We start from the raw sequence: 24,658 nt of genomic DNA, 5'->3' as shown, positions 1-24,658 counted from the left end.
CTACAAATGTTCTAAACCACCATTGAAATTATCATGTTTCTTCCCGTGAGAAATTTTAGCCGAAACGAGTGAATCCAGTGGTTAGGATCTTCATCAGGGCTATTTTTAGTTTAAGATCGTAACGATGTTTGAGCTGAACGAAAGATGGTACACTAGGGGCATCCCACTCTCAACTACGTACCGCAGTGCGAACATAGATTCGAACCACTACCCAGTTGCAGTATGCATGCGCTCAAAACTCTCGACGGTGCATAACGACCGTCGAAGTCGAACGCCGCGACCCAACATTGAGCAACTACGGGACGCCGGAGTTGCCCAGAACTACGCGCAGCAGCTGGAAGTTGCACTACCCACGGAAGAGCAGCTTGGCGCAGCTTCTCCTGAAGATGGCTGGATGGACATCCGTTCCGCCATAGGTAGTACAGCTGCAGCGGCACTAGGTACTGCAATCCCGGACCGAAGAAATGACTGGTTTGACTGCGAATGCAAACTGTTAGTAGAGGAGAAGAATGCAGCACGGGCGAGAATTCTGCAACACCGCACGAGATTGAATGTGGAGCGATACAGACAAGCGCGGAACAGACAAAACTCGGTATTCCGAAGGAAACAGTGTCAGCAGGAAGACCGAGATCGCGAGACCATGGAAAATCTGTACCGCGTAAACGACACACGGAAGTTCTACGAGAAGCCAAATTGTTCGCGCAAAGGCTATATGTGCAAGGACTTGGACGGTAACCTTCTCACGAATGAGTGTGAGGTGATTGAGAGGTGGAAGCAGTACTATGACAAGCACCTCAACGGTGAAGCAGCAGAAAACGAAGGTGGCACGGCAACAGACCTTGGAGCACGCGCAAAAGACGACAGGCTACCGGCCCCTGTTCTTCAAGAAATTGAGGAGGAGATTGGTCGGCTGAAGAACAGCAAAGCAACTGGGGTAGATCAACTACCAAGTGAGCTATTAAAAGACGGTGGCGAAGCACTGGCTAGAGCGCTGCACTGGGTAATTGCCAAGATTTGGGAGGAGGAGATATTACCGGAGGAGTGGATGGAAGGTGTCGTATGCCCAATCTACAAAAAGGGCGACAAGTTGGATTGCTGCAACTACCGCGCGATCACACTGCTGAGCGCCGCCTACAAGGTACTCTCCCAAATTCTATACCGCCGCCTGTCACCATATGCAAGAGAGTTCGTGGGGCAATACCAGGCGGGATTCGTGGGTGCCCGCGCTACCACGGACCAAATTTTCGCGATTCGGCAGGTTCTGCAGAAATGCCGCGAATACAACGTGCCCACACATCATTTGTTCATCGATTTCAAATCCGCATACGACACAATCGATCGAGATCAACTATGGCAGATTATGCACGAGTACGGATTTCCGGATAAACTGACGCGATTGGTCAAGGCGACTATGGATCGAGTGATGTGCGTTGTTCGAGTATCGGGGACACTCTCGAGTCCCTTTGAATCTCGAAGGGGGCCACGGCAAGGTGATGGACTTTCGTGTCTGCTATTCAACATCGCGTTAGAAGGTGTGATCAGAAGAGCTGGGATATACACAAGTGGCACGATCTTCACGGCTTCGCCGATGACATTGACATCATGGCATGGAACTTTGAGACGATGGCGGAAACGTACATTAGACTGAAGGCTGAAGCTAGGCGGATTGGACTTGCTATCAACGCATCAAAGACAAAATACATGAAAGGAAGAGGTTCTAGGGAAGACAATGTTAGCCTCCCACCCCGAGTTCAGATTGACGGTGACGAAATCGAGGTGGTCGAAGAGTTCGTGTATTTGGGCTCACTGGTGACCGCCGAAAATGATACCAGCAGAGAAATTCAAAGACGCATTATGGCAGGGAATCGTGCCTACTTTGGACTCCGGAGGACGCTCCGGTCGAATAGCATTCGCCGCCGCACGAAGTTGACTGTCTACAAGACGCTGATTAGACCGGTGGTCCTCTACGGCTACGAGACCTGGACTATGCTCGTGAAGGACCATCGTGCCCTTGGTGTTTTCGAACGGAAGGTGTTGCGTACCATCATCGGTGGAGTGCAGATGGATGACGGAACATGGAGGAGCCGAATGAACCACGAATTGCACCAGCTGATGGGAGAACCATCCATCGTGCACATTGCAAAAATTGGGCGACTGCGATGGGCTGGGCACGTCGTAAGAATGCCGCATGATGACCCAGTGAAAATGGTTCTAGAAAGCGACCCAACAGGAACAAGAAGAAAAGGCGCGCAGCGGGCAAGGTAGAAGGCGACCTGCGGACCCTTCGCAGACTACGAGGCTAGCGAAGTGTGGCCATGGATCGAGTAGAGTGAAGACAGCAGAGGACAACAAGGCCTTAGCCTGATTGGTAAGGTAAGGTACGATGTTTGAGCCAAAATGCTCCTAATAGCTATAGAGATTTGTGACGTTTCACGCAGGCACACTACCTGGTCTATCGCCATATAAAGCTGTTGATTATGTTCCTCAAAATGTATGCATTTTTATCTATCAAAATGAGGTTGACAGCGGCTTCTCTTGTATTTTCCTCGGATTTTCAATTCCACAGTCTCACCCAGTGCCCCAATATAATCGGACGTGATAATCTCTATGGAAGATTAAAATTCTCCTTGAAACATAGACAAAGTTTCATTTAAATCGGAAACGTTCACGTCAGATATGGAGCTGTAGAGCTGTGCAAACAACAATATTTACGGGCTGATTAGTTACTTGGGCACTTCACCGAAGCTCTCGCTCCCCGTGCAATTATAATTCAATCGAGATACGTTTTCCTTCCCTGGAAGCCACGAAAACATGTTTCCCATAATTGGATACAATTTTTCATTTTACGCACCGACGCAAAACAAATTTGCCTGTCCTTCACCACGATTGCGCTTATCTGCACCCAACACACCCCTAAATATGCAAATCGACCCATACCAAATCGGTGAACATTTCGTCACCATGTATCAAAAACCACTTTGCCGTTTGGAATTTTGTGGCTTATTTTCCTACAACCATCACACTGTGGTGAGCAAATGGTAGATTTGAAATGAAGTCGGTTCGGTGGAACGCATTTACCTACCTGCATACCCACCTGGCCCCGACGTTGAGGGTATAGGTCGGTCTAGTACATCGATTCTCATCGTTGCCCCAGCGAGCGATCAAGCTCGCTCTTCAGCCCATCTTCTTATATATGCTTTTCTTTCAGTGGGGGTTCACGAGCCTCAGGTTGAAAATCGATGGTCTAGTAAAATATAATCAATCATGTCTTCCGCCGGTTAGTTGGTTGGGTCGAGTGGTAGGCTCGTCTTGCTACAGGAAATGGGAAGTAGGTACATCGTATTTGAGCCTCGCCTAATCATATTTGACACTTGATAGCATGGTTGGGAGGGGGAGTTAAATTGAATGTGTAAGGCATCTAATTCTGCATATTTCTACCCATTTATCATGGATTAATGCTTGCTGCTACGACGGAATTGATGCCTGCATGACGATGGGATCCGATCGCATGCCATGGAATTTAAATTAATCCTCATCGTGTTTATCCTTTTCGAATGATTGAGTGACATTAATAACATTTAGGCCAGCACATCCTAAACAAGATTATTGTTTTCATTTATCAAAACAAGCATTTTCAACAAAATTGTTGGGGGGGTAAGTAGCTCATCACCATCAAGTTGTATTATAAACATCACAGAAATAATGAAAAATTTAAGCAAATCTCCCATCCGAGATGCACTTTCCGTTCTCCAATAGGCTTAAACGTTTGGCCTTTCCCTTTAGTGCTGGGTGTCTTTGTCCTACACTGACAAAAGTTTTCACTTAGTTTCTATTAGGAACGCACATAGTATTTTTCCAAAAACAAAAACAACGATTTTTACCTAAATATCACATAGCATTAGAAATTCTATATGAGAAATCATATAGATTTCATTGGACACATAACGTTCATGTGATTTAGTGGGGCAATTTCCAATTATGGGATCGCATGAAAGTTATGTGAAATTCACATGGATATTTTCCACTGGTTATGTGATTTATTTTACGAGTGTAGGTCACTCGGCGGCATACAGCCCGAGCAGAGTCTGAGATCAAATCGACATCGAAATTTGAAGTTGTGATGTTCTCAGCAAATATGAAATGGCTCACTAGTTCTACTTTCAATGTGAGAAAAATGATGAGTGGAAGCAAAAATCCAACAATGTTTGGAAAATAAAGCGAAATGAAAGCAATATTTGATATTTTTTTTTATTATGGTTTCAATGTGATAACATTTTGCTTTTATTTTAAATGCTCGTCTTTACTCGGGAAGCCTGTCTATGCCGAAATCGTTCTCAGCGTCAAGGGCACATAGTCCGACGGAAAAAAAATGCCTCCCGAGGGATGCAACGTTCTTGAAAAATTAATTACGAAAATGTGACTTCAATTGCGAGCCAACTCTGCCAACGAGCGAAAATGTACTATCCGGGTCAACGAAGAATTATACCACCTTGCATGGGACCACGGTCAGCTGTTGCGGTCAGAAAACGATTCTCACGACCTTGGCGTAAAATTTAATCCCTATCGGAATGGCTGTCGCATGTTACATCATTGCTTCGTTTGGTGTTATGAAGATGCATTTTTCATGTCGTTTATTTCGTAAGGAATCTCATTTCAATAAGATATTCCCATCTTGCTTGGTATTTGAAAATTATATACTTGTTGAAGATTTACCGCAGCTTTAATGTTCAAGTCAATTTTAAATGCAACGTTATCGAGAAACATGGTATATCTTACGAAAATTCGTATTGTTTGTGCAGGCACCAGCGAGTTCTGGATCGTTAATCAAATTCTCGTTGTAAATTTTGAGTAAATTAAGAAAATTATAGATTGAAATAAACCCTTCTACATCTTATGTATTCATTTAATGGGTCTCAAAAGTCTAGATACAGCTCCCATGAGAATATATGCTTGACGGTGTCATTTTAAAAGTTGTTCTCCATCTCTTAACTCCAGCTTTTAAACTAATTTTTTACTCAGAAGCTAAAAAATATGTAACATATTTTTAAGTACCGTAAAAAAAAAGGGTGTTACATGGGCCTGCCCCAAGGCTCATGTCTCAGCCCTCTTCTTTATAACTTTTATGTCAAAGATATCGACAACTGTTTGGCAGAACAATGCACGCTAAGACAACTTACAGATGACGGTGTGGTTTCCGTAAGAGGTCCACATGCCGTGGACTTGCAAGGACCATTGCAAAATTTCTTAGATAACTTGTCTTCTTGGGCTAGGAATCTAGGGATCGAATTCTCGCCGCAGAAAACTGAACTGGTAGTGTTTACTCGAAAGCGGTACCCAGCCCAAATGCAGCTTAATCTTTTGGGCAGAAACATTACCCAATCATTGTCTTTCAAGTACCTTGGGGTCTGGTTTGATTCGAAGTGCACTTGGAATACCCATATTACGTATTTGAAGCAAAAATGTCAGCAGAGGATGAACTTTCTCCGTTCAATTTGCGGCACATGGTGGGGTGCTCATCCGGGAGACATCATAACGCTTTATAAAACAACTATTCTCTCTGTTCTAGAGTACGGCTCTTTCTGCTTTCTCTCGGCAAGAAAAAGTCACCTAATAAAATTGGAACGAATTCAATATCGTTGTCTGCGTATTTCCCTTGGCTGTATGCACTCAACGCATAACATGAGTCTCGAGGTTCTGGCAGGAGTAACACCCCTCCAGAACCGTTTCTGGTAGCTCTCTCTCAGAATACTAATCAAATGCGGAGTGACGAACACACTTATAATTGCAAATTTTGAAGAAATTCTTGGGCTGAACACACAATCTCGATTTATGAGAATCTACCACCACTACATATCGTCGGATATGTGTCTTCCTTGTTATACTCCAGACCGTGTTCACTTCACCAATCGCAGTTCCTCAATTGAATATGATCTGACCATGAAACAAGCAACTCATGGGATTCCCGATCAACTTCGACCTATTATTATCCCACGTATTTTTACTGAAAAGTACCAACAAGTCAATTGCATGAAAAGATATTTTACAGACGGGTCCCGTCTCAATGGATCCACTGGCTTCGGTGTCTTCAATGAAAACTCTAGCGCCTTCCGCAAACTTCAGGAACCTTGTTCCGTTTTTGTTGCTGAGCTGGCAGCAATCAACTTCGCATTGGGGATGATTTCCAGTATGCCCACAGACCATTACTTCATCTTCTCGGATAGTCTCAGTTCGATTGAGGCTATTCGGTCGATGAAACAAGGTAGGCACTCATCTTATTTCCTTTCAAAGGTAAGGGAGCAGATGAGTGTACTGGTCGAAAGATCATATATGATTACCTTTGTATGGGTCCCCTCACATTGCTCAATCCCATGCAATGAGAAGGCGGACTCTCTCGCAAAGGTGGGCGCGCAGGAAGGCGAATTATATGACAGGCAAATTTCACACGATGAATTTTACCATTTAGTGCGTCAGAGTACCCTTTCGAGTTGGCAAACCGATTGGGACACTAGAAATCTTGGACGGTGGTTACATTCAATTATTCCTAATGTTTCTTCGAGAGCGTGGTTTAAAGGCTTGGGCTTAAGTCGTGACTTCATTCGGGTGATGAGTAGACTTATGTCCAACCACTACTCGCTAGATGCTCATCTCAATAGAATAAACCTCGTGGACAGCAACATCTGTCGGTGTGGAAACGGTTACGATGACATCGAACACGCAGTTTGGCAATGTACGGATAATGACGCCGCCAGAGAGCGACTTTTGAATACCCTCGAGGCCCAAGGAAGACAACCCTATGTTCCTATCAGAGACGTGTTGGCTACCCGTGATTTCTGCTATATGCAGTCCGTTTATGTGTTTCTTCAAATGTCTAGTATAAGAATTTAATTCCTTTGTCTTTTGTCTCTCTTTATTAGTTTTTGTTTGTCTTGTCCCCCGGTCTCGATGATTCTCATCGTCGCCCACTGGTCACCATAGCCGGTCGAACTCCAGACGAAGCTAGAACAGCACTACCATTCATACTGGCGACAACGCTCTGATGAGACAACGAAACCCTACTCCAAGCTCCTCCCCTGATCCTATCCTTCAACAATGTACCCCTCTAACCTCGAGTAAGCCGCGAGTAATCGGCCCAACTCCTACTAGACATAGAATTAAGTGAATTTTGTTACAAACAGTGAACAATGAATTATCGGCTCCGTTAAGCTAACGCGATTGAGCCTTCCAAATAAACGAAATGGATAAAAAAAAGTACCGTAAAACGAGGTAATTTTCGTAGATTTTTGAAGTAGGCAAAATGGATGTAATGTCGGCCTAAATGCTCCTAATTTGGGCCCATACAAAAATTCATCAAAAGTCTAAATTTTCAATAGCGACCAAAAATGTCCATGAGAACCGTCCAAATGACGCGTTCATCTAGATAAAATTTATAAATAGCAGATTTTTAGCGATGGGCCCAATCTTAGATCCACAGCCCAAATTAGAGCCACTTCCCTACATGCTAAATAAATCAACTCTACAAATTGAAATAAAAAATCCTGTGTATTATTTAAAATTCACTAACTTTTATTAATGTTGGCGAGTTGGTCAGAGCCCATTGCAAGCTATTGAATTTCATTCGGATTAGAAATATATTTCCAGAAAAATTGCTTAGCAGTACTTCCAGCCAATATCTGATTTGAGCCAATAAAAACACCTTGTGACACATCTAATCACACTAACATTTACTAACTGGATCATTGGCGGATGGTAGTGAACAGGAGTGCTATTTCACCTATACGAAAAATCAACATTACAGTTGGTGATGCTTCAGTAAGTTCCATGCAGAGATAAGAGAAACTGTTACCGAATTAGGAAATACACTTTTTGTTTTGTTTTTATCGAGTCCGTAAGCTTATGAAATTTTGATACCACATCATCGAATCGGTATCAAAGTGAGCAAAACGACACGCATCGATAGCTGCCCACTTAGATATGCGATACATTCCTACCAATTTGGGCTAACAGCACACCGTAAGACTTACCAAGAGCATCGTAAAACTGTTTGAAGATAAATCATATAAAACCATTGCTCTCGACCAGTGGAGAGTATCATTCGATCGTGATCACTAGCTTGAATCACATCTGGGAAAGGTCATCATGAAGGTAAGTCTTATTTTTGGGTTTGTTGAAAATTGCGATCAATTAATCCAATCTTTATTTAAGGCACTAAGCGTAATCGTTCTTGCGGTATTCGTCATCTCCAGTGGAGCAGCAGATGACTCCAACCAGAAGGAGAAACGTAACATTGAAGAGTATGAGAACAACCAGCACGGATTAAGGCAGGAATTACCTCGTTCGGAGTACAGACATCAGCCGAACCGTTACAACCAGCAACCGTTGGAAAAACAACCTCGGCAGTACATGATTCTAGTCAGTGAAGAGGAATACCAACGTTACAATAAATACCACCAGAACATTTGGGAATCTCAACGAGTGCATAATGGTTACAAACATTTTAACCATAATGACAACTATCAGGTTAACCACGTTCCCGAACCTCACAGGGAACTGATGAAACAAATCCTCTACCAAGCCGTTCCTTATCCTGTTGAAGTTCCCCGACACACTCAACGTCCTCAGAATCACAGAGACGAAGAAGGTTCCGATGCTGCCGTTGAAATCCAGAGGAGCATTCCAATCTACATGGAAAAGCAGATCCATTACCAGATGAACCACCCCAATGCTGCCCAGGAGCAGGTTGCCGAAAAGCCAATCTTCAGAGAGGTGAAGGAGGAAAACCGACTCCCACAGCAAGGTGCAGTTCATGGCGAACGGCCTTATCCCGTGTTCATGCAGTATCCGATCCTGATCGTGAAGAATAAACAACATCAGCAGAAGCCCACGTGGCATTAGTGTAGTTGTTACCATTGTTACCGTTGTCAAGGCATTATCAATCAAATAAATTATTTATGAAGCCAGTAAATTGAATTACACCGGAAATTGTTTACTGGAGGCTTACGCCATGCAAACATCAACATAACTGCTCCTTGGGCGCTACTTGAGAACAGCAGAGCAAATCGTATTCTTCTGCAAACTGCCTTCGGAGGGACTCAAATTCTTTTGTGGCAGCGGGCATTACTTACTTCTCGTGGTCCCATTTATTGTGTACCTACCAACCATTTATATTTATGAGACGAAGTTCAGTGTGCAAATAAATTACAGACCACCATCGGCATCATCATTTTCGCGCTTCCTGTCGAGGAGCTCGCTTTCCGTTCCACCAGACGATGGATGTGTGTTGCGTTTGAGTGCGATGATTGCTGTTAGGGTGGTTCAAGTTATCCATATGATCAGTTCTAGCGTTCAGAAACATAAGCGCCTAACTGTGACGATCGGTTCTCTTAACTGATTTTCTCTTTTTGTTAATAGCTCGGCTTGTTTCACAATTTTCGGTGCGTTTGATGTTGCCATGCTTTTAGTACACTGTACTGGACACTTTTCGGATAATTGGTTCACTTCACTGTGGCCAGTGCTGTAGATTTTCATATCATTCGAATGAAGATGAACCAATACAACAATTCAATCAATTCTGCGTCTCATCGTCACTGTCAATTGAGTTACTCATTATCAATTGATATACGGCTGTGGAGTATGGAAGAAACCCAGACAAATTGTCCCAAACAGATATGTCGACCCGATTCCGGATCAATTTAAAACCAATGTCAACCCAATGTTGGGTCAAGTTAGGGTTTATGTCGGGTCAACATCGGGTTGGGGTCTGGGGGAAGTCAGGTTGGTGTTGGGTAAGCTTAAATTTTTCGCCGGAATGTCGACCAGAGCTCCGTTTGTGTGTACGATACACTCAATTGAATTATATCAAGGGTATCTTAGCGGTGCCGGTGGTGTAGTGGTAAGCGTGATTACCTCTCACCCCAGCAGGCCTGTGTTCAATCCCAGTCGGCGCCGCCGAGATGTTCTGAGGCATAACATCTCTGATCACGCCTTCCTTCGGAAGGGAAGTAAAGCCGTTGGTCCCCGGTTCATGAGTTGATGGGTCGATAGGTAGGGTCCATCAGGTGTGGGAACTGCATTCCAGGCGTCGGTAGCATTAGTGCTCAGCACGGAAAACAAGATCGACGGAAAACAAATCCAGGAAAAAAATCAAGGGTATCTCAAATGAGAATGATCCATGCCTTCGTGAAATGACTAAGCAAACTATTATCACCCATTCGAAGAAGACCCCTTTGATAGCGGATAGCTGCTTTTCTCATTTTCATCAAATAAAGGGTGATACGGTCAAAATTTGGTCAATATCAACTTGACGTATTTCTTTCAATTTTGCATTTAAAAAACCTGAACAACCCTCATTTTGAAGGTGTGTGTGTGTAGAATGTTGCTCCTATTTTGATTTTGGAATTCACTCTTCAGTTGTCAAAATGCCGTCCAAGCAAGAAGAGCAGCGTATCAAAATTTTGCTCGCGCATCGCGAAAATCCGAGCTACTCGCACGCAAAGTTGGCAAAATCGCTAAAAGTTGCCAAATCAACCGTTACAAATGTAATTAAAGTGTTTGGGGAACGTTTGTCGACAGCCAGGAAGTCTGGATCGGGGGGAAATCGAAAACCGGAAGCCGCTGAGACGACAAAGAGAGTTGCCGGTAGTTTCAAGCGAAACCCTAACCTCTCTCTCCGAGATGCCGCAAATAAGCTGGGTGTATCGTCTACAACCGTGCATCGAGCCAAAAAACGAGCCGGACTATCGACTTACAAGAAGGTAGTGACTCCAAATCGCGATGATAAACAAAATACGACGGCCAAAGCGCGATCCCGGAGGCTGTACACGACGATGCTGACGAAGTTTGACTGCGTGGTAATGGACGACGAAACCTACGTCAAAGCCGACTACAAGCAGCTTCCGGGACAGGAGTTTTATACGGCAAAAGGAAGGGGAAAGGTAGCAGATGTTTTCAAGCACATGAAACTGTCAAAGGTCGCAAAGAAATATCTGGTTTGGCAAGCCGTCTGTACCTGTGGCTTGAAAAGCAGCATTTTCATAGCTTCCGGGACTGTCAACCAAGAAATTTACGTGAAAGAGTGTTTGAATAAACGTCTGCTGCCTTTCCTGAAGAAACACGGTTGTTCCGTACTGTTTTGGCCGGATTGGGCATATTGCCATTACGGTAAAAAAGCCATGGAGTGGTACGCCGCCAACAACGTGCAGGTGGTTCCCAAGGACAAGAACCCTCCCAACACGCCAGAGCTCCGCCCAATTGAGAAATACTGGGCTATTGTCAAGCGGAACCTAAAGAAGACCAAAAAAACTGCTAAGGGCGAGCAGCAGTTCAAGGCAAACTGGCTTTCTGCGGCGAAGAAGGTGGACAAGGTGGCTGTACAAAATCTGATGGCAGGGGTCAAGCGTAAGGCCCGGCAATTCGGATTTGGAAAAGCGGAAGCCTAACTGAATATTTTTCCTGAATTTTATACTAATTGAACTTGAAAAAGAAATTTAATTTGATTTTTTAAATAAACGATTTCACCGATTTACACGCGTTTTCCCTTGACCAAATTTTGACCGTATCACCCTTTATGTTTAATTGATATTGAGAATTTACAGCATTGACTGTGACAATGGGAAGAGAAAATCGATCACCGCAGTTAGGCCCTTATGATTCTGAACGTTGGATTTAATAGCAATCTGACTTAGCGATGGTCATTCTGAAGTTTGTAAAATTGGAATTATTGTGAGTATATTTTCAGCTCAACACAGTTGTCTGGACAAAATAAGTGAATAGTATGGACTGATCTAATATATTTTTATGAACGCATGATAGGGTGCAGCGCTACTTGATCTCAACTAGAGCGCTAAGTTTCATAAACAAATCAATGTACCTTATTGCTTAGTACTATTTTAAACGCTAACCGATATCTTGAAACCGCTATCTCTTTATATTTTGCTGTTGGGTTGTCAAACACATGCCAAACGAAGAAAACCTTACCTTCGCATCGGTCCAATTGGACGCAAAACCCCAGTATGATGATGATAGCTCATAAATAAGAGAGCGAAGTGAGAAAATTTCATGGCATCGGTTTTTCAACGCATTCAAGGTACCGACTTACACCAGTTGTTGACGACGACTAGGACGTCATCGTGGGGCCTGAATACTGACAAGCTGACAGACTACGGCAATCTCTGACTTCTGCTATAATAATGGTGCCATGGAATGCGTTCTTTGTTGTATCTGGTTCACGTCGGATTCTCTGGTGAAAGGGGATAAAGTGTTGAATGTCTTCAGTTTTTCTTTCATGATAAAAGGAAAGCTTTGCGAAGCAAGATTGTTGGAATATTTTACGTCTCCATTTTCAACGGAATAAATTGAAGGCGGGATGGCAGGATGTTTCCTGGAAGCTACCTGTTGCAAAGTTTCTGTCTTTTTTCCAAATTGAAAGTAATTGTTGCTGTACTTAAGAGGTTTTACTCTATTGTGCATTCGCCATTTAATTGAAAGTAATTATCAACGTGAATGTAAATTCGGAAACTGTAGTATTTACATTAAATTAATTAAAGAAAGATTAATTTAATTTTGTTCTATTTGATATGGGGTTCTTTTCGAGGTGCCATAATAAACGACCGAATACAAAAATGGAACGCATATTTTGGCGATTTTAGCCATTAAAGTCACCTAGGTGACTAATCTGCACCTAGACACTATTTCACACGACGCCGATGATTTTGAAGCGGTGCGCCGCCGTGGCCATTTTTGACACGCCGCCGGTATAATTTTTACTACGCCGACGATGTAAAGGCTTTAATTTGCTTCTATATGTTATAACAAATATGTCTCGCAAACTGAACCAAATTGGAAAATAAAGCAAGCATGTTGAAGAAAGAGACGACAAGCCAAAATTGGATCAATCGGTTATCTGTTAAAGTCATTCCAATCTAGCAGACAACCTCTTTACCAAATTCAAGCTCTTTTGCAAGTATCAAACACGTATACCAGGGGTAAACTACAGCTAAGGGATAAGCGTTATGAAAACCCGAAATTAGCGAAACATAACGAAATGTTGGCCTCAAGCCTATGAAAGCTCTCGCAATTTGGATTTTATCAGTTTATTATTAACATGTGCTTCTGTAAGACCCTTTGAATTGAAATTTTCGGCTTATTTACTTCAGAATTGTCCGTACCGTAAAACGGGGTATCCTTGATAATGCGGGTAACTTTGATAGTATAATATAAAGATTAAAATTAGTCGCTGTAATTTTTCCAAACTAGAAACATTGGTTCCATATTTTAGCTTAGGGTATTTCCTTTCATATCGTATATAGTTTTTATATAGTATTTGTAAAATATATTACAAACATATTAAAACACAATTTCGTGTTTTTCGCCTTTTTGAAAAAGCACTCAAATAATCACTTGAGTATTTCCGATACAGCCATCACAAATTCAATGTTGTATTCTTATTGCTTTTGAAGTTTTCTGATTATATACTCATTCAATGTTTCATATTTAAAGAACTAAATTGTTTATGATTCATTCATTTTTTTTCAACATTCATCGAGCATTATCAAAGTAACCTCAAATCAAAATTCTGAAGTTCGGTCACAAAACTAAGAAATAGTGTAAATGCTTTGATTTTCGTTCAACATATTATCAATGAATTAACTCTTGGATCCTCAGTACTTGTTTTAAAAATATAAAATTTGAAAAAACATTCATTGCAGTAAAACATATTTAGAATATACTTTCAAAAACTATCAATGTCACCCCGTTTTACGGTACGCATAAATTTAGCTCAGACGCATTTTTGCCTAAACATTTTCTTCTTCTGGAATAACAATCAGATACTGCAAATATTCTGGCAAGCAAAATAATTTTCCTTATATTCAACTTTCACAATGTTGCTGTTTTCGTAACCATACATAACATTTTCGGGAAATTCCGAAAACTTCCATTTTATACCACAAAACCTTTCCAAAGCTTCCAATCCCCCTGCATTTTGATTGAATCCAACATGTTTTCGATTTTGACGTTCTAGTTTAATTGAATTTGACGGTTTGGTGCTGAATCCTATTTTGAATCAATGGGAAAATTAATAAATTGGTTAGATATTTCATTGTCATGCGTGTTCAGTATCAGACCCCTGCAGGGAACCCCCAGGAATGTGGCCAGATTATGACATTCGCATAAACTTACCACGTAATAGGGTTAGCTACCCTATTTCCGGCCTATTAAGCACAATCCGCACTTGTTTTTTTTTAAATCTAGCGTAGTTTAGCACCAAACGGAATATTATTATTACCGATGGCTTCTAAATTTATTTACCTTTCCGTACGTACTGTAAGATTTGATAAAGAGAAACAAATTGTTGAGATATTTTTAAAAGTCTAACACTGCTTCTTGACACCAAACTCGGCCTACGGATTCTAAACTCGGCCTAACGCATTAAACGCCATTGAAACGCCAATGAATTCACTTCGACCTATCGGATGAAGATAAAGATTGATTCGGTCGGAGCGCTTCATTTGTATTTGAGAATATTGGGTGCAAAAATTCATATCACGCGTTCTTATTGACTTCGTTTGGTAGCATTTGAACTAAAGTATCGTACCAAAAGCATAATTTACCTGTTAATGCTGAAATCATGGATCTATTTGATGTTTTCTGCTTGATAGGCCCAAAATAGGCACTTAGGACGAAGTAGTTCTAAACTCTACATAACATCGCATGGTAATTGGAGAACAAGCTACATCCAGTCCCAAGATCCACATAATACCAGATATTCCCCAGGCAAAGTAAAAAAATCCGGTCCAATACCTTAACACATCAAGCAACACCTCAAATCACATGAGGATTCAGAAACAAATCAGCTGATTGCACAACCGGTGGAAACTAACGATTTTAAATTGGCTCACTACTTGACTAGCCTATTGGTCCCAAGCAAACGATTAACGTGCCCCATTCTAATCAAAATTCTAGCACTACACTATGTTTGTTTTGATTCGCTATGCAAGTTTGACAGTAAAAATCAGCCCACTGGCAGGCGCGTAGGCAACATGTTATACCGTGACAGCGGGCCCAAATCAGCAAAATAAACGATTTGAGCCCGGGACATGCTGGCTACTGTTAAACGCTGCTGATGGTATAGGCCTTGTCACTGGCCTGGTAAAAATGAGAGGTTCGTTGATTTTCCATATGTTTTGCGGGGTGCATCGATTAGCTTGGGACCGAAAAGAGTACCAGAGCTGAGCCAAGAAGTCGGAGATGAACTAGCAATAGGCTAAAAATCTCCTTAACAAAGAACTAAAAAAAAAAAAAAAAAATGAGCCAAAAAGTTGAGCACGTTTTTTGAGACCTTCTGGTCTTAGAGCTACCTCTATGGTTATAACGAGGGCTCAGGACCACTTTAGCCATCCCTGGACGCGATCCAAATGGCCAGAATCTCCAACCAAAACACATCATGGACATTTCAAATATTGCAACAGTTTGCAAGCAAAATCCTAGCAGCGAGTTGTCAAATTCGCAAATTATTGTTATTGATGGTGTTATTATGGCTTTTTACACTAATGGAAGATCCCATAAGCAATTGTCATTTTGTGCGTGGAAAATTGCAACCAACTTTAATTTACTGGAGATATCACCCCCAACTTTTGTCCGGGAGCCTGACTGAAAGCCATCTTGACATAGGTTTCGACGTCCATGAGAAGGCTTCCTCTGTACTTCGTCAAAATTCGGACGTACAACTTCCGGGCGCATGTTCTGGCCACTAGATTCTGCTTCATCGTTCTGTTCGGTTGCTTGCGGGCACGGAATGAACGTCAAGCACCGCATTTTTTAGCGACATCCCGATCCGAGAATCCTGGGTTTATCTTGATCGGCCTCCACACTATCCAAATCATTGAAACACGTGTACTTTCAAAACAAATCGCTGTCAAAACATACAAAATCCGACCACTAGAGGCGCTGCTATAGAATGAATAAAGTGTCCGGATTCTTAGTGGATCAGGCTTTAAATGTTTTCACCATGATATTCGATGAGTTTTCCCGTATATATCTTTGTTAGTTCACTTAACCGCATGCTGGGAAAATGCGATGGCTTTTACTAAAATAAAATACAATAAAAATACATCTTGTTAAAAATATTCCAAAATTTCGCGATTACTGTAGATCACAACACTGGTTGCAAGATCTTTAGGCAACAATTGCTTTCTCAGTTCATGCATTTTGACATTCCACTGCAATCGAAAATAACAAAGAAATTAAAAACTTAAATCATGGTTGGTCATATTGTTTACTCAATATCGTTACAAAGATCGAGCATTCATTCAAACAACCTTAGAAATAATTCCGATAATGTTCCGAAAACTTTTTGGTAACACATTTCAAAAGTCACAAACACCAATAAAATAGATGTGTTTCATTAATATTACCTTACTTGAATCCAAGTTGAAAATGCGATATTTCTACAACGGCCAAAGTGATATGCCGGTGCACACCGCCGCCGTCGCCGTCGAACAAAGTCAAGGCTAAAACAGCTTCTACACTGAACCAATATGACATATTCCTGTTATGTTAAATAGATGCTAAATTTTAAATGTCTATAAAAGTCATGTTCGAGCAAAAAAGACCTGCTCTAACGAATTGAACCTAATTGGAGTTGGTAATCGTTAACAGCAATTAATAAAAAGAAGAAAAATTACAATTACACGACAAATGAGGTCGACTCTAAGTTGAGATTAGTTCACTCATATTCTTGAAAACGTAGACTGAGGAAAACTTAGGGCTAACTGTATGCAGTTTTTGAAACGAAATTTGTTGTAGTGTAAATATTTAATATACAATTGTCGGTTCATTTGTTAGTGAGGAGATTTTGTTTGAATTATTAGCAGCTGTGAAATTTTAAATTTCTATACAAAGATTTTACTTGAAATATTAAACTGCCATTCGGGTCACCCGCGTGTAGAAAACACAGAAGTAGTCGTACGTCAAGAACCAAAAACAAGAGAAAACGAAAACTGTCTTCACCAGTTTCGTCTCAGAAACAGGTACAGTCAGATTCCGCTTGTTGGGCTAGCTTTAAGTGGGCTACGTTTCAGTTGGGCTCCCAAGCCAAACGTCACTTCTAACAGTGCTGATTCCTTTTCGAAATTTCGATCGGCTTCATGCAAAAACCGGCAAACGAGTGGAGTAATGATACAGATTATTTCAATGCGATACAACGAGTTGCTTCCTTGATGGATGAAGCTAGTTTCTGACTTATCAAGAAATCCACCTAGTTCAACAGCAATATTTGCTTCTAAGGATAGAAGAGCATCGAAAAGAGTACCCTGAGAAATCGTAGAATATATTAAAATGAAATATAATCATTACAATTGAATGACATTTGTGTGACATTGTATATTGCTCCAAAAGAGTAGGGAAGAGAATGGTAGTACTCGCTTTACAACTACTCTTATGTTGCAAATGTTTTTGAATAACCCATCCGACCAACTCGAGAGATGGGAAACTCCGAAGCAATTTTTGTCTTTTTCTTTACTTTCATTGATATAAGTGAGGGCCAGAAAGCATACAGTAAGCCCCCGCCCAATATCTAACTACGCCTATTAAATGGAGCACATGTTTTTGAATACATCTGAACATACCAACTTGACAAGATCAGAAACACCGAAGCTATTGCAGTTTGAAGCCTTACCTTTATTTATATGAGTGAGGGGGTGGGGGTATAGATAGCCCCACCCCCTCATCTCTTAATATGCCTATGCAATCGAAAACATTATTTTTGAATAATTCATCTGAACATACCAAAACGATAAGATAAGAAACTCCGAAGTTATTTCAGTTTGAAACTTTACTTCTATTGATATAAGTGACCCCACCCATCCTCCCTCCAACTACGCATATGAGATAGATCTATTGTTTTTGAATATTTCATCTGAACGTACCAAAACGATAAAATAATTAACTTCGAATTTTGAGTCTGACTTTCATTAGTATCCCCGTCTATCGTGACATTACTTCCTAGACGAATCCTGTCATGTTCGGTTCCGCCTACTAGCATGTACTTTGTTTTTGACGCACTCACCACCAGTCCGACCTTTGCTGCTTCGTGTTTCAGGCGGGTGTATAGTTCTGCCACCGTTCCAAATGTTCTTGCGATAATGTCCATGTCGTCCGCAAAGCATACAAATTGACCGGATTTCGTGAAAATCGTACCCCGGCTGTTGAGCCCGGCTCGTCGCATTACACCTTCTAGAGCAATGTTGAAGAGTAGGCAAGAGAGTCCGTCACCTTGTCGCAGTCCCCGGCGAGATTCGAATGAACTGGATAGTTCACCCGAAACCCTTACGTAGTTTTGCACACCGTCCATCGTTGCTTTGATCAGTCTGATCAGCTTTCCAGGAAAGCCGTTCTCGTCCATGATTTTTCATAGCTCTGTGCGGTCGATACTGTCGTATGCCGCCTTAAAGTCGATGAACAAATGATGCGTTGGGACCTGGTATTCACGGCATTTCTGGAGGATTTGCCGTACGGTGAAGATCTGGTCCGTTGTCGATCGGCCGTCAATGAAGCCGGCTTGATAACTTCCCACGAACTCGGTCATTTTAGGTGATAGTCGACGGAAGATGATCTGGAATAGCACTTTGTAGGCGGCATTCAAAATGGTGATCGCTCTGAAGTTCTCACATTCCAAATGGTCGCATTTCTTGTGAATGGGGCAGATTACCCCCTCCTTCCACTCCTCCGGTAGCTGTTCTGTTTCCCAGATCCTGACTACCATCCGGTGCAGGCAGGTGGCCAACTTTTCTGGGCCCATCTTGATGAGTTCGGCTGCGACACCATCCTTACCAGCTGCTTTGTTGTTTTTGAGCTGGTAGTGGTAGTGGTCAGATTCGATGTTAGCGCCACGATAGGTCCTGACGTCGATAATGTCGGAGAAGTGCCGTCCATCAATCAGAACGTGGTCGAGTTGTGATTCCGTCTGCTGTGGTGATCTCTAGGTGTAACGATAGGGGAGGTGGTGTTGGAAGAAGGTGCTACGTATGGCCATGTTCTAGGAAGCGGCGAAATCGATGAGTCGTAGGCCGTTCCCGTTCGTCAGCTGGTGGGCGCTGAACTTTCCAATCGTCGGTCTGAATTCCTCCTCCTGGCCTACCTGAGCGTTTAGATCTCCTATGATGATCTTGACGTCGTGGCTTGGGCAGCGATCGTACTCGCGGTCGAGCTGCGCGTAAAATGCGTCCTTTTCATCATCAGTGCTTCCGGAGTGAGGGCTGTGCACGTTGATTATGCTAAAGTTGAAGAATCGGCCCTTGATCCTCAACCTGCACATTCTTTCGTCGATCGGCCACCAACCGATCACGCGCTTCTGCATTTCGCCCATGACGATGAAAGCTGTGCCCAGCTCGCGTGTGTTGCCGCAACTCTGGTAGATGGTATGATTACCTCTGAACGTTCGCACCATGGATCCTGTCCAACACACCTCCTGCAGCGCTACGATGCCGAATCCGCGGTCCTTCAGTAGATTGGCGAGTATTCGGGTGCTCCCGATGAAATTGAGAGATCGACAGTTCCACGTGCCGAGTTTCCAATCGCAAGTCCTATTTCGTCGCTGGGGTCGTTGCCGTTGGTCTCGGTTCGTATTCCTCTGTTGCTAATTTTCCGTTGCAATGCTTTTTTTACGGCTGGCTCGCAGGGCCTGACACCAACCCCCTAACTTTCCGGAGGACCAGGGTGCACAGTTGTGCTTAGAGTCCTTCACTGGCACTCGGACGTAGATCAGCCGCCCCTAACATGGGAACAGACGCTGTTGTGAACCGCTCCTCCTGGAGAACAGACGCTCAGGCTTGCCGAAGCAAACCCCCTTCCCTGTCAGCCTATGACCAAAGTTCCCACCGGGGTTGGTTACCCGATCTTCCCTAAGGTTGCTCACAGTTCCCGGCCGGTACCACGGGGAGGTAGGGATAGGAGTTGCTGGGAAGAGGCTAGTGATCTCAATGGGATCTGTACTGCGCGTTACCCAGCATTAACCAGCATTGGTTACAACCAATCGTCCCCAAATTTTACATAGTTGTTTAGGACCCCAAATGGAACCAAAAAACATTGTTCTGAAAAAATGATCATGATGACCCATCCTAGTATGTATGTATGTATGTATGTATGTAAGTTCATATGAGTGTAACTCACTCAATTTTCACAGAGATGGCTGGACCAACTTGAGTGGAACAAGTTTCAGAAGATGTGTTTCAGATCCCCATAGATCCATATTGAGTTTTTTACCGATCGGAATTACGGTTCCGAAGATATGAACAAAAATGTGAATTCCAGATTCCACTAGGGAATTCACAAAAGATTGATACATCAAAAACTCATCATGCGACACCTCAAATTATATTAAAATTTTACTATAAGTGGACATATTCAGACCCAATGCTCACAATGGATTCTTTCATATGTACTGGGTACACCCGGGAAGTGGACAGATTCTCACAATCACTCAACATAGTGATTAATGCAAGTATTTATATTGATTTTCCTTAAAACCTCATTAAAATCTACTTATGGAAGAGAAAAAGTGCGTATTCAATGATCGAAAAAGTGAAATTTTGAAATTTAAACAAACTTTCTCACTCACTCACAGAAACAAAAAAAAAAGTCTAGGAAAAAAATAAAAGTCTGTAAATTCACAGACACGTCTGTAAATCTGGCATCTCTGGTGCAAATTTATATGGATTTCCATTAGTTTCTAGATGTCTATTCCCACCCATGACATAGTAACAGTTTTTTTTACCATAAATATTGCTAACCACGGTCAAAGCAAATGAATATCATGCACTAATTTTGTGAAATTTCACGATGGAAATCATTCCATAGTCATAGTTTTTAAGTGATAATCCAATGGAATCTACCAATCATCACATATAATGAATAAATCTTCTGACATTGCAATGTTATAAGATGGATCTAATAAACCTTACATGTCGATTTGTTTCAGTGTACGTCGCCCCCGCCGAGTAAATGACCGGTCTTTCTGCACCTTTATTCGCGATGAAATCCGGATTAGACAACCGAACATAATGGTCTTGTTTACTGTTTACTGTTGTTTTACATCAATCGGCTGGATGATGCCCCAATGATGTTAACCTTATCAACTATAGTAAAAAATACATTCAAGCATGGTCATAAAACACAAAAAAAAACATTAAAAAACATATAGGGGAAATGACAGCTTCGGCATGCCAGACTATTTTCGGCAACCCAAATTGAAACACTATTTTCAATGGATTTTCTTACGAAAACACTTCGCTGAATGCCTGCAAACGATTCTTTATGCTTTCAGCTTCAATTTGACTATATTTTTACCACTGAGAAAAAGCAATCTAGCAAGGTTTTCTTGAAATGAAACACACGCACTACAAATTGTAGCTGATTTCGAGTTGCCGATAATAGAACAGCAGATTTACATGCAGTTCAAATGGAACGGTTGCCGAAGAAAAACTGGTTGCCGACAATACTCGCTCTCACAAGAGAAGATTGGAGCTTTGTAAAAGCGTTTGAAAACAGTTTTTGACAATTCTTTCGACTGAAATTGTTAGAGCAGCTGGCAGCAAAAGATTGTAAACAAACCAATATTGCATATGTGTGCGTTCCTTAGAGAAAAAGGCTATAGAAAGAAGGTCGCTGCTTAGGTTGCCGAGAATACGTAAATTCCCCTATCTTATAGCCAGTTACTCCTGCCGGCGAAAAACAGAAGAAAACTTTCGACGAAGCGCAACACGGGAGAGATGAAAGTCGAAAACAGATGCAACTTCTTTATTAATTTATTTGATAAGGCTCAACCGAATTAACTTTACAGAGCCGAGGATTCTTGGTCATTATACAATACATCTTAAAACTATAGTCAAAAAGTACAACACAATAAACACTTTATCTTCCGCTATCCAAAAAGCCTCCTTCATCAGAACTGGAGCCGCTTCTAGTAGTTTCATTGTATGGCAAATTGTTGTACGCCAACGAGGGTCAGAGCGCGTCCATTGCAGCAATGGACGCAAAACGTGGTCAGCACTCACACACTCATCACTAAACGGTTGCTTTCCAAAGTCGACGACGCATCGACCGAAAGAACTGCTGATGAAGAACAATGAGGAGGACCACACAATGGTTGCTGCCGAGAAAACAGACGATCGCGTAGCACACATCGAGAGTGGCCTGCTTTTGTCGACAGCCGAGTGAACACTGAAAAACAGATGCAACTCTGTTGAATGTTCTCTGCAGTCCGCAAATCGCACCGCTCCATAATTTGTGTGACTTAGAAGCAGTCTTAGCATAAGGTTATTACGAAGCGGTCGGGGTTGAACAATCAGGTCAATTTCCTCAGGATATCCTCGCAATCTGTCCTTCCTTGCAGGATATCGGCCACGGTTAGGGCGCTGCTTGTGTCTCTTCTAGTCCGGAGAAGTTCTAGGTCGATAAGTTGACAACGGTTTTCGTAACTGGGTAATCGAAACGGATCATTCCAAGGCAATCTACGCAACGCAAAACGAAGAAAGCGACGTTGAGCAGATTCAATTCTCTCGGCACCGTTGTTGTAGTTTGGGTTCCAAACCGCTGAACAATACTCAAGCGTCGATCGAACAAGCGAACAATAGAGAGATTTTAGACAGTAGATATCAGTGAAGTTTTTAGCTATCCTAAAAATGAACCCTAAAGTTCTTTACGCCTTATCGACAACATATACAATGTATTGCTTGAATGAAAGCTGCGAATCCAAGATCACACCCAAGTCTTTTACCTGATTCACGCGTTCGATTGTCGAGCCAAGCAGGTCATAGCTGAATATTATCGGTTGTTGTTTTCGTGGGGTTCACTACCATTCTGTATAAACTGCACCAACTAGCGAATACATTCAGCTGACGTTGAAGAAAGTGACAGTCAGCAACGGAGCAGATTCGTCGGAAGATTTTGATGTCATCTGCATATGATAACCGAGGAGCTTCGATGACCAGATGCACGTCGGTGAAGTACAGTATAAAAATTAACGGTCCCATGTGAAGAAGTTAGCTGATCTGCAATCTGCTATGGCAACCTTTAGTTGGTGGTACATCATATCATAGCTGTGAGCTTATGTCCCGTTCTGAACATATTTTTTCAAGCACCGATCGATGTGATCAACTCAAAATTGAGTCGAATTTCTCTCAAAATTTTCCTCGAATTTCCTCATTATCTAGCAGATTTTTAAGCACAATCGTTGAAAATTTTGCTCAAACAGGTAGTTGCTCCACTTTTCATCGATTTTTAGTTGAACTCATCGGCCGTATGAACGATGAATAATTACCATCTATCTCCATACAGCAAACATTATGTGAGTTAAATTTGGCACATTGATGTCATTTTCTGGACTTAGTTGAGACTTACAGCCATACAAATCTAATGTTACGTGAAGTTATTTAATAGTCCATTCATATACATTGAACTTTACATGCATCTTTGTTTTTACATAACAGTGAAAGATCAATTGAAATTGATTGAATTTTCAACGAACAACGATATACATTCACATGAACATGTAAATTTCAGTTTTAATTTATTGAGTTACTCGAAACCTGCTCCAGTTTGTAGATGAAAATTACAAAAAAAAAATTATCTGTTCAGCAACACGGCCAATCAGAACGACTCAGCGACTGAATTCAATTGACTCAGAGCATTTTCTATCCCTACGGAATTTACTCATATTTGAGAAAACCCGCAGTTACTCATAGCTATGGGTTGGTGCAGGTTTTCCCAAATGTGAGTAAATTTTGTATGAAAAGAAAATGCTCTGAGTCAATTGAATTCAGTCGCTGAGTTGTTCTGATTGGCCGTGAAGATTTAGCTGTTTATTACTGATAGTGACGTTGTCCTGCTCACGAAAATTCAAACTTTCAAACATAATGTCATTTCGGGTACATATATCTAATTCTGAATCTGATTGACACAATGTTATCCTTGAATGAAAAGTTGGAAGCGAAGCGAAACGTTGTCCTACCTTCGTGGTACCTACAGTGTATCGCAAAATTGAGCATACACCCTAGTGGACAGTTTTTTGAAACATAGTGAAGAGATATATTTTTTTTAATCTCGGCTGGTGGTTGAACAGATATTTATTGATTTATTTAGTTTTGGACTTTATTGGAAGAAACGGCATGAAGTTAGATTTATTTTAATAAAACGCTCGATTTTCAACTATTTACCTGGTGGGCGAAATTAGGTAAAATTAGTAGTATATGAATGATCTTTAATAGGACTAAAAAGAGCTAAATTTTCAAAAGTGAGGTTTATTTAATTTAAAGCAAATAAGGATTTTCAAGAAAAAGGCGTTATTATAAAATAGCTCTAACTTTTTATAAACTCAACCGAAAATGACCAATAGTTTACCAATAATTGTTATATATATGATGACTTAGCAGCCAAAAACTTAGAGACGATTCTTTATACCTTGTATACCTAAAATTGAAGGACAGCTGTACACTCAGTTTCGAGATACACTGTAGTTCAAACTGAAACCGGATCGAATGACGTCAACAGACACACAGGTTCATCTTGCAAGCAGCCAGGCAAACAATTTTTTTATTACTTGGACTTTTCGAGTTTTAAGATACCTTGCGAAGGATGCATTCACCCGTTAAATTTTCACAACTTTCTT

General features: G+C 41.6%; 2 protein-coding genes across 3 annotated transcripts in view; one reads left to right on the top strand and one right to left on the bottom strand.

Moving 5' to 3' along the window:
• LOC135702038 (uncharacterized) overlaps window positions 1-24,658 on the bottom strand; it is a 225,010-nt gene that overhangs the window by 122,323 nt on the left and 78,029 nt on the right. The window lies entirely within an intron of this gene.
• On the top strand, window positions 7,633-9,014 carry LOC135701980 (uncharacterized). Its single transcript, XM_065222924.1, has 2 exons — window positions 7,633-8,142; window positions 8,203-9,014. Exons 1-2 carry the CDS (start codon window positions 8,137-8,139, stop codon window positions 8,890-8,892), a joined length of 696 nt encoding a protein of 231 aa, XP_065078996.1. The 5' UTR covers window positions 7,633-8,136; the 3' UTR covers window positions 8,893-9,014.

This window comes from Ochlerotatus camptorhynchus, unplaced genomic scaffold, assembly GCF_037179485.1.
Source record: "Ochlerotatus camptorhynchus isolate MF236.1 unplaced genomic scaffold, CSIRO-AGI_Acam_v1.1 ptg000182l, whole genome shotgun sequence".
NCBI classification, from domain to species: domain Eukaryota; kingdom Metazoa; phylum Arthropoda; class Insecta; order Diptera; family Culicidae; genus Ochlerotatus; species Ochlerotatus camptorhynchus.
This window is presented reverse-complemented; position numbering and strand designations above follow the sequence as displayed.